The sequence below is a fragment of the Dendrobium catenatum genome, unplaced genomic scaffold (genome assembly GCF_001605985.2).
Source record: "Dendrobium catenatum unplaced genomic scaffold, ASM160598v2 fragScaff_scaffold_1713, whole genome shotgun sequence".
Classification (NCBI taxonomy): domain Eukaryota; kingdom Viridiplantae; phylum Streptophyta; class Magnoliopsida; order Asparagales; family Orchidaceae; genus Dendrobium; species Dendrobium catenatum.
This window is the reverse complement of record NW_021320175.1, coordinates 300,126-314,458: the sequence shown is the minus strand read 5'-3', so window position 1 is coordinate 314,458 and position 14,333 is coordinate 300,126. Positions and strand designations below refer to the sequence as shown.

General features: G+C 34.6%; 1 protein-coding gene across 1 annotated transcript; it reads right to left on the bottom strand.

Moving 5' to 3' along the window:
• Positions 1–3,290: 3,290 nt before the first annotated feature.
• Positions 3,291–3,827, bottom strand: LOC110105800. The gene has a single exon (XM_020835444.2). The coding sequence runs from the start codon at positions 3,807–3,809 to the stop codon at positions 3,384–3,386; it is 426 nt and encodes a 141-aa protein (XP_020691103.1). The 5' UTR covers positions 3,810–3,827; the 3' UTR covers positions 3,291–3,383.
• Positions 3,828–14,333: the final 10,506 nt, after the last annotated feature.

Sequence of the window (14,333 nt, the reverse complement as noted above, 5' to 3'; positions counted from 1 at the left end):
CTATTAGTATAAAAGAAAGAAATAAAATTAAAAATTAGTTTTTTATGAGTTTTTATTTAAGGTTTTAATTTAAACTTTTAACTGCTTCTGCATATTTCAATATTTTTTCTTGTGCCAAAGATTTTCAAAAGTTTTCAAAAAACTAATTGACCGCCACAACCCCCAGCCCAATAGAGTGCCTTAAGAACTATCAAGTTGCATTAGCATACTTTCAATTGGTATTAGAGCTAATTGTGAACTTTAAAAGAATAACCCAACATAGCCATAAGAATAGGTTTTTCACCTTCTTTCTAATTAGAACTTCTAAAACAATTAGAGTAACCTAATATAGATAAAGAATGAGGGTAATCCTCCGTTATGCTGCCAATCTGCCTAAGCTTATTCAGAAGGGACACTTTTTCTTATTTAGAGTTAGAGGCATAAATAACATAAATATAATAAGTACGAGAGTTACCAAAGGTGAGTTGGCCATGGATGACTTGATTGTTAACATAGAGAGAATTAAATTCTATGAGTGGTGCACCCCATTTAATCTAAATCCTCCCAGAGTTGGATAAACTAAAGTTACTACAGTCTATTATGTTGAAAAAATATTTGTTGGTGCTAATAATCCATTGATTAGCCTCTTGGTTGTTATTGATTTTTTCCTCAAGGATACAAAATAGAGACAACATAAAGGACAATATAAGTTCATTTGGTAGACATTCCAAGAGGAAAATTTTGGGCAAGAAATGATATTTCTCATATTTAGCACCCAATTTCTTTCCCCTTGTTTCAATGAATGATTTACTTGCCTCATTGGCGGAGTTTGGTTGTATTTACAGTAGGAGGATTAAATAAGTTTCAAACTAATCATTAAAAAAAATTATTGTGATTTTGGAGAGAAGAGTGATTGGGGAAAGTTCACTAAGGGAGATATTTAGATTGGGAATTACTTTTGGGAATGAGGAGTAAGATTGTCTTTGTTAGGTATCAACTTCTAAAGAGTTTTGAATCACAATCAATATAGGGGCTTTAATTTTATGCAGTAGTTATATATGTGCTGAGATATGGAGTGATTTAGTGGGGTGGAAGGTTTGCAAGGGTTTTGTTCTAAGTTTTCAGGTAGTAACACAACCTAGTCGAGCAAAGGAAGAAAGAAAAATAGAAGAGTGTTCTTAAGAATTAGGTTTGGAGGAATGACAAGTGAACCACGTCCACTAAAAGGAAGATGTTAACCCATCAATGATGAGAGTTCCTTATTAGATAGTGAAATATTTATTTTATCTAGAAAAATGGTGGTTTTGATCACTTGACCACATACTTGAGCAAATGTAAGATATGATTTCTTAACAATAAGAAAATCAATAGATAATGGGAGACTATTAAGACTTATTATTTGAGAAATACCCCTGGGATTCTTGCAAGCAAGAGGGACATCATGAATTTTTATCTAGAGATAAAGCAAAGAAATTTCTTCCTTCTTTGGGCAAAAATTAAGTGTCCATTGTTTCACAAGAAATGACTTATAAAAGAAATACAAGGGACTTCCTGACCATTCTTTTTTGATTTCTTCAGGGTTAGAAAATTAGAATTGAGAAAACCACTTGTTTAAAGGAAGAATATTAACAATAACTTCTAGTTGCCATATTTTGTTTTTTATTCACCACTCAAAATCAAAGCTTCATAATGTTGTCATCTTCCAATAGCATAGCCAACTATGTAGAGATCCCATTCCCTTAAGCCTTCTTCAAATTCCAAAATATTTATTTGTGCTAATAATCTATTGATCATCCTTTTGGTTGTTATTCATTTTTCCTTAAGGATACAAATTAGAGACATTATAAAAGACTATATAAGTTTTTTTAGCAGCTCAATGTTTGTCAAGCTTGTTCTATTCCCTCACATTCCAAGAGGAAAAATCGGGGCAAGACATTGAGTTTTCTGGGATTTAGTGCCCAATTTCATGGCCCTTGTATCAATGAAGGATTTACTTGCCCCATTGGCTGAGTTTGGTTGTATATTTTGTAGGAGGAATAAATGAGTTTCAAACTTGTCATTAATATATATATATATATACTAATTTTTTAGAGTAGAGTGGTTGGGGATAGTTCACTAAGGTAGATATTTAGATTGGGAATCTCTTCTGGGAATGAGGGGTGGTATGATGGTCTTCATGAGCTATCATATTCTAAAGAGTTTTAAATCATGGTCAACATATGGCTTTAATTTTATGCAGTAGTTGTATGTGTCGAGATTGGGGTTATTTAGTGGGGTGGAAGTTTTGTTAATGGTTTTGTTCTAAGTTCTCAACTAGTACTACAATCCAATCGAGCAAAGGAAGATAGAAAAATAGAAGTGTTCATGGGAAATAGGTTTGTAGGATGGACAAGTGAACCACAACAACTACAACGAAGATGTTATTCCTTCAACGAGAGTTTCTTATTAGCTAGAGAAATATTTATTTTATCTAGAAGAATGGTGGTTTTGTTCACCTGAGCACATACCGGAGCAAAGGTAAGATGCGATTTCTCAGCAATAAGTGAATGAAGAGATAACGGGAGATTATTATCCTTTACGATTTGAGAAATACCTTTGGGATTCTAGCAAGAAAGAGGAACATCGAGAATTTTTATCCAGAGAAAAAGCAAAGAAATTTCTTCCCTCTTCGGGTGAAAATCCGGTGTCCATTTTTTCATAATAAATGGGTTAACAAAAGAAATACTTGGGGCTACCTGACCATGCCTTTTTGTATTCTTCGGGGTTTGACAATTATAACACAGAAAACCACTTGTTTAAAGGAAGAATTAACGATTACTTCCCGTTGCCTTACTTCTTCCAATAGCCTAGACAACTAAGCAGAGATCCCATTCCCTTGAGCCATCTTCAACATCCAAATCAGAGAATTGAACAGGCGGATGTTGTGGTGGAATGTACGTAGCTGAAGAGGAAGTTAGCCAAACAACGATTTTAGGCTAATAGAAGGTTTTTCTAGTTAAAGGATTTGGGGTGTTCGATTGATACGAAGTGGTAAGAGTTCCCGGTAAGAGGAGGCTGCAATGTTTGCCCAAGCTGAGGAAAAGGATAGAATACCAAGGAAAAGAGTACATGGCGGGGAGAGTCGCATGAGAGAACGTGGTGTCGGGATTCATAAGGGAGGAAGAGGGTCCTCTGACCAAGCCGGAGCAGCAAGCAAGATGCAGATATGGTTCTCCAACAGCACGCATTTTCGTTTATATTGGGCTTTTCCAATTTAATATCGCTACAGTTAAATAGCGAGTGACTTAAAAAAATAAATATTAATCCAAGTATAAAATCACCGTAAAAAAATACATATATAATATCTTCAAAATTTTAACATCCTGAAAGAACAGTGCCAAGTATGTTTTTACTAAATCCCTCTCTTATTCTTCTGCAGACGCAAGCAGACTGCGTAGCGGTGTCCGCGGCAGCGCCTCAACCCTCCGCCCTTTACTGTCGTATAAGATGGCCCCTGAGAATTCCAGGGGCTGACACTTCACTCCCATCAGAATAGTCCTCTTCCACACTCCCACCTCCTCCTCCTCCTCCTCCTCTTCCACTTCTTCTTCTTCTTCCTCGACCATTCTCCACTTTGAATACCTCGAGAAACCTTTCCTAAATCTACATCCAGTACTTAACCTCTTCACTCCGTCAGCTACAAACGGAATAACGAATCGTCCAGATGAGAACCGTGAGTCAAGACTGCGGCCTGTCATCACCGATCTCAGCCGCCGTGCAGCACCGGACAGGCGCTGGTGACAGGTGAGCATCAGTACCGTAGCCCTTTCCATCAGTTCTTTGGTGACCATTAGCGGATGAGCTCAACAAGAGAGAAAGAGAATGGTATATATATAACTTGACGAATCCAAGACTTGGTATTTATAGCGCAAATTGGTGAAACTTGCGGCCATGTTGAAGAGGGACGGAATTTCAGCGCGAATAGGATAAACACGTGGATTGTGTAGGTTTGATTTGAGATGGTATTCGGATTCATATTTTCTTCTTCAAATGCGTCAGCGAAAAAATTTGGTGGAGGGGAGGTAACCTGTTTTTGCGTGCGTGGCCACCAGAAAAGTCATCATTTGTTCAACATATATGATACAATAAAAAACTATGCATATTATCGTATATGTATTATTTTCTACTGCTTTACATATTGAATTGGAGCAACTAGAAAGCTTACATAATAATTTTCTAACTTAGTTTTATAATTTAAAATTGAAGATATGTTTAAAATTGTAAGATAATCTATTTCCTTATGTAAAAAACGAATTATTAGATTTTATTCATTTTTATCTCATAAAAATAAAGATAAGTACTACAAAGTCATGGAAACATCACATAGTTTAAAAATAATTATTTTTATATTCTCAAAAATTAATTTCAGATGCGCTCATTAGATTAAGTATTTAGAATTTTCGAGCAGTTGTACTTCTTTTGCATTTTAACTTTTTTTTTTAATTTTTAAAAATTTAAGATAACTTAAACTCCAACATTATTTGATGTTTGTTTATTCTTTTTTATAGTGTAAATTTTATTATGACATTTTACTTGCATGCAATTTAATCATAAAATCAGCATAAAACATAAAAATTATTATACTACCCTAATACAATACGTACTTCTAGGAATTGCTATTAGTTACGTGTTCTTTGATATTGAAAAATAGTTTTATTATAAAATGTGGGGATAATTTGTAATATGTTACATTCTATTATTCAATTAAAAGTATCTCTGTAATATCATTGTTGAGTGTCACAACCTTCACAATGCTAAAGATATAGAATATATAATATTATAATTTTGTATAAAAATCGAACATGCATAAGATTACAATGAGTTGTAAGTGGCACCTAAGTTTTCGCATGAAAAGCTCGCAAAAAAAAAACTGTGGGCCCTCACCAACTAACATGATTCCACTACTATTTGTCATTGGCTACAAATAATTAAAATTTCTATGATTAGGAGTTGTTAATACAATATATTATACACAAGCTATAAAATTTCTCTAATGGAAGTTCAAAATACTCCATGAAATAAGAAATCAAGCATATACTATATATTCAATTTGTTTTTAACTATATATTAAATTATAGCTTTTAAAAGAGAAGAATAAAGATTAGGAAAACCAGCCTAAATCTAATTATAATGTCAAGAGTCAAAGTTTATATCAATCCCATGCATTGTTCATATGGATAATGATGTACATTAATTTTTTTGGAAGATAGCAATAGATGAAGAAGGTGAGCGGGTTGTAGCAAGCCCAAGTTTGTTAAAGGATTGTAATACGAGTGATAGTGGTCTAGCAATTGTAGGTTGGTGATCGTGGTTTAAAAGAGTAATTGGACAAAGAAGGTGAGAGGATTGTAGTTTAATAATTGAAATCAAAGGACATTAATCGAGTTAGAAAGAAAATAGTTAAGCGATAGAAGTCAGAGGATTGTACTTTCACAAAAGTGGTCAGAGGACCATGATATGCCAATGAAAGTAAGAGGAATGTAGTTGAGCAACATTGATTTGGTGGCCATAGTTAGGCGATAAGTTTTGGTGGATAATAGTTTGGTAATAGTTATCATAGGTCCATCCTCAAACAATAGAGGCCTGCGTATTGTAAATTGGTGATAAAGGATAAAACATCATTGTTTTGCAATGTTGGTTGATGGACCATATTTATATTATAAAGATCATAGGTCTATAGTCAAATGAGCAAGGTTGAAGAACCATAATCAAATTATGAAAGATAGAAGGCCATAGTCATGTGATAGAGGTCAAGGAATCTCAATTAGGTGATGGAGAATGAGAGGCCATAATTTGTTGATAATTGTCGAGTGTCATAGTTTGTTAATAGTTGATAGAGGGTCATAATAGGGTAACAATGGTCGAAGTGTCCTTTCTAGGTGATAGAGGTCATAAAACCATTAGCAAGACACTAAAGGAAAACAGCTTATTTCCGGCGGAAATAAATTCGTCACCAATTCCGGCGGCATTTCCGGCGGATTACCGACGAAACATTTTTTGACAGATTTTCTGGCGGATTTCCGGCGGAATTTTTGATTGGTTTTCCGACATAATATTTCCAACAGAATTTCCGACGGAATTCTGAAAAAAAAGGACTATAATAAATATTTATACTTAATTATTTTATTAAATTAAGTTAAATAATTCGGTTTGGCGGGGCTGGTGCAGCCCGTGAGTGAGTTTCTCGGGCTTACTGGGATGGCTGATCCGATAGTTCTTTTTTACTTTTTTTTATTTTTTAAATTCCGGCGCAAAATAGTCTGCCGGAAATTGTACTGGTGGAATTATTCCGCCGGAAATATTTCCGATGGCCTATTTTACGACGGAGCTACTTTTCCGACGCGCATTTTACCGTCAGAAAAAAATCCATCGGAAATCCGCCGGAAATGCTAATTTCCGACGAATTTTTGGCATTTTCCTATGGATTTTGGCCTCCGGTAAGACAAGAATTTATTGTAGTGAAGAGGTGGTTGTTAAGGAATATAAAGGATAATGTTTATTGGGCAATGTTGATTAGAGGACCATGGATTAGTGACATTGTATACATGATCATAGTTGAGGATCAAGTTATGTTTGGATAATGTTTGTTAGTGTGGTTGTTGATAGTGATAGTCATCATAATGGTAGTGGCCAATCGATTGTTAGAGGAAGGTGTTTAGATACTGGTCTAAACTAATTATTTATATAAAGTTTTGTGATTCACAAAGGCTATGTGCCATATTGAATCTCAAGCCAAGCACCACTTTAATGTGATGATTGGGGGTATTTTTATTTAAAGTGGACCTCTATCTTTAAGCTATAATGGGACCATTATATAATTTGTTATTGAGATACATTATTTGGCTATGGAATAGCATTTTTGAAGTTTTATTCAAAAAATTAAATAAAAAAATTCTTGGTTGAATTTTTTTTAGGGGAAACCAATGGAGGGGCTTACGCATTGATTAAATTTTAAAATTACAAGGTCCTTAAAGGGACCTCTAGCTTTTCTACTGCTCAAAAGAGCTACAATAAAAAAATAAAAAATCCTAAAAGCTCAAGGTCCCTACTATGGAAAAAAATACAATTACCTAGATACAATCTATGGTACACAAGAAGGGGCACCCAAAAAACAGAGAAGCAACAGATAAGAACTTTCAGCACCAATTTCCTTATCCAAAAATGAGAGAGGAAAACACCAGCACAAAAACTATCCTGTAAAACAAAAAAAAAACCACAGCAATAAGAACATAATAACTTCCTACATAAATGAAGAAGAGAGTATCACAAAGGAATCATATACTTCCTCCAAGAAGCCAAAGACATCAAAAACTTCCAACTGAGCAAGCACGGGTTAAAGGGAGACATTACCAGCTAGCTAACTTTATAGCTCCAATAAAAATAAGTCAAATTAATCTCACTGGAATAAAACACCATCCAGCTCAAATAACCCAACAAACCCAAACCACCAGCAATCCAGAAACAACCAGCATCTACCACCCCAAGAGAATAGGGAACACCACATAACACCCAAAAGGCCCAACCACTGAAATCCCAACAGCCAAAAAATTTGCACCCAATACTCCACACATAGAGAAGAAACCACCAAAAAACAACAAAATAAGACCAACACTGAGGCCAAAAATTAGTCACAAAAAGCTAATTGAAACCAGTAATATTAGTAGTGCTCGGACAAAAGGAGCTCAGGTAAGTCTTATAAATGCAACCATCATAGATTGAAACCTGATGTCACTCCATCCAGGCCCCAGGCCCAACACACAATAGGTATCAATCCAATAGAAAATAGAGAACACCATCCAAGGTAGTAGCCACCCCCAGCAGAAAGCCACCACCTCCAGCACACAAAATGCCAGCCCATAAATACAATACCCCGAACCAATAACCTTCCTAGAAAATAGAACGGAATGAAAGAGGCCCACCAACCTTAAACCAACAGAAAACCAATCCACAAACAACAAGTGAACGAGCAGAAACAATCCCACCCTTAGCCCAGGAAACAACCAAACCTAGAAAATAGAGGAGCCAAGGCTACCAAAGCCCACTAAGTATAGCCTAATCAAAACCAAGGGGAGGAGAGAAAAAAATATGATCCTCCAAACATAAAGGTAACAATCATTGCTCCACCCAAAAACACCATAGCACAACCCAAAATGAATCACACAACCAAAAAAACACAGTCAGACTCCTCCAGAAACCAAACCAACAAAAGGACAAGAAGAGAAACGCCCCCAGCCAAGCTGGAAAAAAGATAACAAAAAAAAAAAAAAAAACTATTTGAACTCTAACATAAGGGTAAGACATAATCTCCAAATTGATGAGACCTCTAAGAGGCACAGGAACATTGACATCCACAATGTCTTTAAAGCAATCAGACCCAGCACCAAAATAAGCTAACCACCTAGCAGCAGCATTGTCTTCCTTAAGCACATAAGAAGTGTCAATATAAATGAAACAATCGAATGCTTAATATCACTTATAATATAAAAAAGCTGAGGGTCACACACCAAATCCATCCCCTTAAATAAGCATTGGATGTTAAGGGAAGGCTCCATCTCAATTGTAATAGTAGTAATATCAAGAGACAAACAACTTCTTAACCCATAGAGAATGGTAGTAAAAATAGCCAAATGGATATTACCCATAAAAGGCTCCACAAAGGCAAGAATAAGATTGCCATAGCCATATCTGATGATGACACCACACCCTAAAATGTTATTCCCATACACAGCACTAACATTCAGCTTGAAACAACCAACCTTCAGTTCAACTAAAAAAACTAGACGAGGAGAAGTAGCCTGCAAAGAGATCTTAAGCATGATACCTAAATCTGAAGCAACATGATAACAATTCCTAAAACCATTTAAAGAAATTAAATTGATAAACACAAGTTGATCAATTTATCTTTCACATTATTAATGACCCTACACTAGACCATTTTAATGCCATTGAATAAAGAGTTGTTTCTTTCCAACCAAAGATACCAGAAAATAAGGGAGGAGGTAACATTTCAGATATGACCTTTGGAATTCACAAACCAAACCTTGAGAAGATTATTAATGGACAAGTTCACTTTAAAAATATTTAATTTGAAAATATCATCAAAATAACACCAAGTTTTAATAGGTATAGGCCCAAACAAAAACACATGATGCATACTTTCTAAATGAAAATAGCATTGGCACTTAGAGGGAAGAACGAAACCCCTTTTAATCAAATTGTCATCCGTAGGAATAAATCTATGAAGCATTCTCCAAAAGAAAGTAGAAACAATAGAGGGAATACTTTTGTGCCAAACCAATGAAAAATGGAATCCACCTCTTTCCTAGTTCTAAAATAATCCCAAGGATCTTTTAATCTAAACAAACCATCACTAGCCAGATTGCATAAAAGAACATCATTAGTGTCAAAGTTAATAGGAAGAGTAAGAATTTTATGAATAATACAATATGGAAGAACATCAGCAAGCTTGTCAAAATCTCAACAGTTATCGTTGATAAAGTAACTAACCTTAACCGTAGTAGAAGAGGAAGAATTAATAAAAGAGTCAATAGAGCAAGAATTAAGCCATTGATCCTGCTTGAAGAGAATATTTCCACTACTATGGCCCCAAGAAAGAAGAGACTCCACTTCCCACTTGACCTTATACATCCTCTGCCAAACTTTAGAATCGCCAATATTAAAAGAACAAGTGGATGGGTCCTTACCCACACAATATTTAGAGTACATAAATTTAGCCCATAAGGATAATTTGGCATGAAATGTAAACCATAACTTATAAGAAAAAGGCTTAGTAAGATCACGCATGGTTTTGTAGCCAAGCCCACCCTCCTTTAAAACCCCTGAAACTTTGTCCAAAGAAGCCCAAAAAATTTTGGTGTTACTAGAAGAACCTTTCCAAAAGAACTTGTTAAGGATAATATCAATTCTATTGCACATCAATTTAGTGGGGAGAAGAGTTTGAAAAGAATAGACAGGAAGAGAACAAAGCACACTTCTAATAAGAATAAGCCTACCCCCAAAACTCAGCAAATTTGAATCCCTGGAAAGAAGCTTATCCTGCACACATGCAAGTAATTAAATCATTAAACAAGAAGGATTTATTTCTGCCTTTAAACAACAGGATACCAAGATACTTAATAGGTAACTGACTATGCATAAACCCAAAACTCTCTTTAATGGCCGAGATCCTATTCATATTCATATTATTAGAAACAAGAAAACAACATTTATGATTGTTAAGAGATAAACCACTAATCGAGTTAAAATCATGGAAAATTTTCATAAGTTTATTAAAGTTATAATGGGAAGCGTTTATAAAAATGATAAAATCATTAGCAAAACAAAGGTGCGAAATAGGAAATCACCCCGAGTTCTAAAATAAAAATGAGGGTGAGATTCAAACAAGTGAGTAAAACTTCTAGAAAGGTAATCAACAACAATAATGAACAGGGGAGGGGACATAGGGTCACCTTGCCTAAGACCATGAGAAGATTTAAAAAAACCAAAGCTCTTACCATTAATAATCAAAGAGAAAAAAGGAAACTCAATGCAACTTTTAAAAAGATTAATAAAGGTCAAGCTAAAGCCAAATAAATGCATGATGTTACAGATGAATTCCAACTAATATTATCATAAGCTTTGGAAATGTCCAATTTAAGAATCAAATTACCTCCCCTTACCATGACATCCAAATCATGGAAAAATTCCTCAGCCAGCAAAATATTAGGAAGAATATTAGTTAAGCAAGACATTAAAATTTTGGAAAGCAGCTTACTTAAAGAGGTACAGAGACTAATAGGCCTGAAATCATTCCAACTACTAGCATTATTCTTCTTAGGAATAAGAAATATTGAGGTAGAAGAAAAAAACTTAGGTATAATATTACCAGCAAAAAAAAAACCATAACAACAGCAAAAAGGTCATCTTTACTAATATCCCAACTTTTTTGAATATATTTAGTAGTAAAACCATCAGGACCGACCACAGAGTTATCATTCATATTTAAAATAATGTCTTTTAATTCCTCAAGAGAGGGATCACCAGTAAGCATATTATTTTCCTCCACAAAAATGAGAGAGGGAATAATATCAGGGTTAGAGATATTACTAGGAATAAACACCTTATTCAGTCTATCCTGAAAATCATGAACGACCAACATGGCAATGTCCTCAGCATCCTCAATAACAGAGCCATCATATCTTCAACATTTAAAAGATTATAAATAATATTTTTAAAAACATGATGGTTCCACTAATTTAAAAGCTACTTAAGTGTTTTCAATTTAAACCAAAATCCTTTCATACCCAAATTAGAGTTATCAGGATGTAAAACCGCATTCCAATTATTATGCTTAGGTCCTAAAAAAGAATCATGCTGAAGCCACTTATTCTGAAACTGAAATTGGGGAACAACATTCACATATAAGGCCTTCAAAGAATGGAATAAAGGAGAGTGATCAGAAAGAGTACGACTAAGATCCTCAATAGAAATATAACTAAAGGAATTTATCTAGCCATAATTAAATAAAATACAATCCAACCTTTGCCAAAGGTGACCTCTATTCCAAGTGAACTTATTGCTAGAAAAACCAATATCAATAAGATTGCAATTCATAATGGATCATATTCTTAAAATCATTCATAGAATAAAAATTTGGAGTAGAACCCACAAAACACTTAGAAGAATTAGAAATCGTATTGAAATCACCCCCCACTAACCAGGGACCAGGGTCAATACTATGAGAATCAGTTAATTGCTCTCACCAAACCTTTCTATTGCCATGAGAAGAAGCTGCATAAATGAAGGAAGCACAACACTTAACATTAAAAACATCGATATGACAATGCTCCACTTGAGTAAAATTATCGAGAACCTCAATATGAATAGGATCTTTTCAAAACACACATATATTATTTGCATAATTAGTCAAAGCATGCTTAAAGACAAGAAATCTAGCAGTACTAAGTAAATTAGAATCATTAATAAGAGGTTCAAGCAAAACAAGAATAGAAATACCATGAATATGACAAAGATTCTTAACCCAAAACAAGAAAAAATACACCCTATTCCCCTCACATTCCAAATAATAGCTTTAAAAATAAGAAAACAAACCTTAACTTCTAGTTTTTAATGGGTATTCCAACCAGATTGTAGAACAAGATTAGTAGTTCTACCCGAATGTAGATCTTGGTTTTTGCTCTTCCTACAACCTTTCCCTTGGCCTTTTAAAAAGCTAATGTCAATGTCATCTTTAGCAAAGCATTTGGAAAAAAATAGCAATTCCTCATTATCAGCAGAAGCATCATAATTGAGATGGGAAGAAGAAGGTGACTTATAGTCAGGATTTGCATCTAAGTCGTTAACCTGAGGAGGGAGTTCACCCTCCTCCAATAATTCTTCCCCTTCGGTGACCAAGCAAATTAAACCAAGACATTAATTTTTAGATTCAACCAAATCCTTTTCACTAGTACCCACCTTATTATTCGCGTTATGCAGGATATTAGCAAAAATAACTTCCTGATTAAGATTAGAGAAAGAAACATCATCAACAATAACAGATTTGTTAGTATTTAAAGAACAATTAATAGAAGCCACAACAGTAACAATAAAATTTAAAGATGAAGAATCATTTATCCCTTCACCACCCTTAGGTGGACCTTCCAAAAGGCAAGTAATAACGGCCTGTTCAATAGGAATAGCTTCCAAGGAAGGGGGAGGAATAACAGGAGTAGGTAAAGGGTCATTCTATAATGATAAAGAAGCATCAACCATATATGAAGACACATCACCCAACTTATAACTATTACCTTCAATCTCAATAGCCTGCAAGTTAATATTATCATTGGCTACGTCCTGTTGAGATTATTTGGATACCATTTTTTCTTTGCGTAAGTGTGGGTGCATCCTAAAATATTCGTTAAATCCATGACCATGCATTTTACAATGAGAATAAAATATAGGCAAATTTTCAAAATCTACTTTTTGGAAATAACCATTTAGCTCAGATCCTAACCACACCTCACTAGGGCATTTCTTAGAAACATCTAGTTCCACTAGTACATGTGCAACAGAGGGCCGAGATATGGAAGCCATGGCTTAATCAGTTTGTAAAGGTCTTCCAAAAATTGAAGCAAGCCCAAACAAGATTTGCTAATTGAAAAAATATAGTCTCAAGTTAGGAAAATATATCCAAACCGGTGCTATAGGAGATTCCTCCCTCACATCAATGTTTACTGTCCATTTAAGAAGGCACATTTAACATCCTTGAATATAGTAAAATCTTCGCGCAAAGATATGACTATAATGAAGATCGTTGGATAATTATATCGCACATGGCGTGGATCCAGCAGACCGACATGAAATGAACCAAACAATTTCAAGCTAACAAAGAACTTACAGATAATGTCCAGATTTGACCACCTCAAAATAAATTTACTAACAAGAGTAAAAGAAAAAGGAGTGGCTAACTGAGATACCACAGAGTCTTCGAACAAAAGTGTCGGACAAGCATTAAAAGTCGATTGCACAAAGCTAAGCTTACATGCAGAAGATGAAGAACCAGAAACAACAACTTAAAAGGATCGAGAATGACTATGAGCTGAAGAAATGATCAGCGGGGGGTGGGGGGGGGGGGGGGGTTTGAAGAGGACGACGAAGTTGTTAGTGCAGTATACCAAGAAAAAAATTTTAAATTATATTTTTAATATTTTATATAGTTTTCATGTCAATTTGAGGAAAAATATTGAATTTTTTTTCTAAACTTTTTTAAATAGCTCAAAATGTATTATAGTCACCTCGTTAGACTTGTACATTATTGAAAGTGGAACAATTAAAATAAAAAATACTCCAATAAACCCATAAAATATTAAATTTATATTATCAAGGCCATAACATTGGGTCAAACATGCATAGATGATCAAAATGGCAAGTTAGCAAGCTTGCACTTGTTGAACTCATTTTTGTCAGAGGTCAAAATTTTTCATCACCTCCTACCCTTAGAGTTTAGGTTTTCCTAACCTATCTGTTTCCTAGCCTATAAGAGCCATAGGAGATCACCCCAAAATCTAGCCCTACGTAACATTTACAATTCAGGGGACCTCCTAATAATATTTGAAAACCTCTTTCCCTAGCCATACAAAAACCCTAAACTAAACCTAACATAAAACCATAACAGACAAATTACACACCATGCTAGTCATTTACCAAACTTTTCCAAATTCATCAACATGACCTTGAGAGTGATTAATATAATTATGGAGAGTCATCTTTAGTATTTTTGACCAATCCATGACCATTGAATTCCTTAGTTTGACAAT

Excerpts from the sequence above, each read along its gene's own strand:
- LOC110105800 (XM_020835444.2), bottom strand. The coding sequence starts at position 3,809 with ATGGTCACCAAAGAACTGATGGAAAGGGCTACGGTACTGATGCTCACC.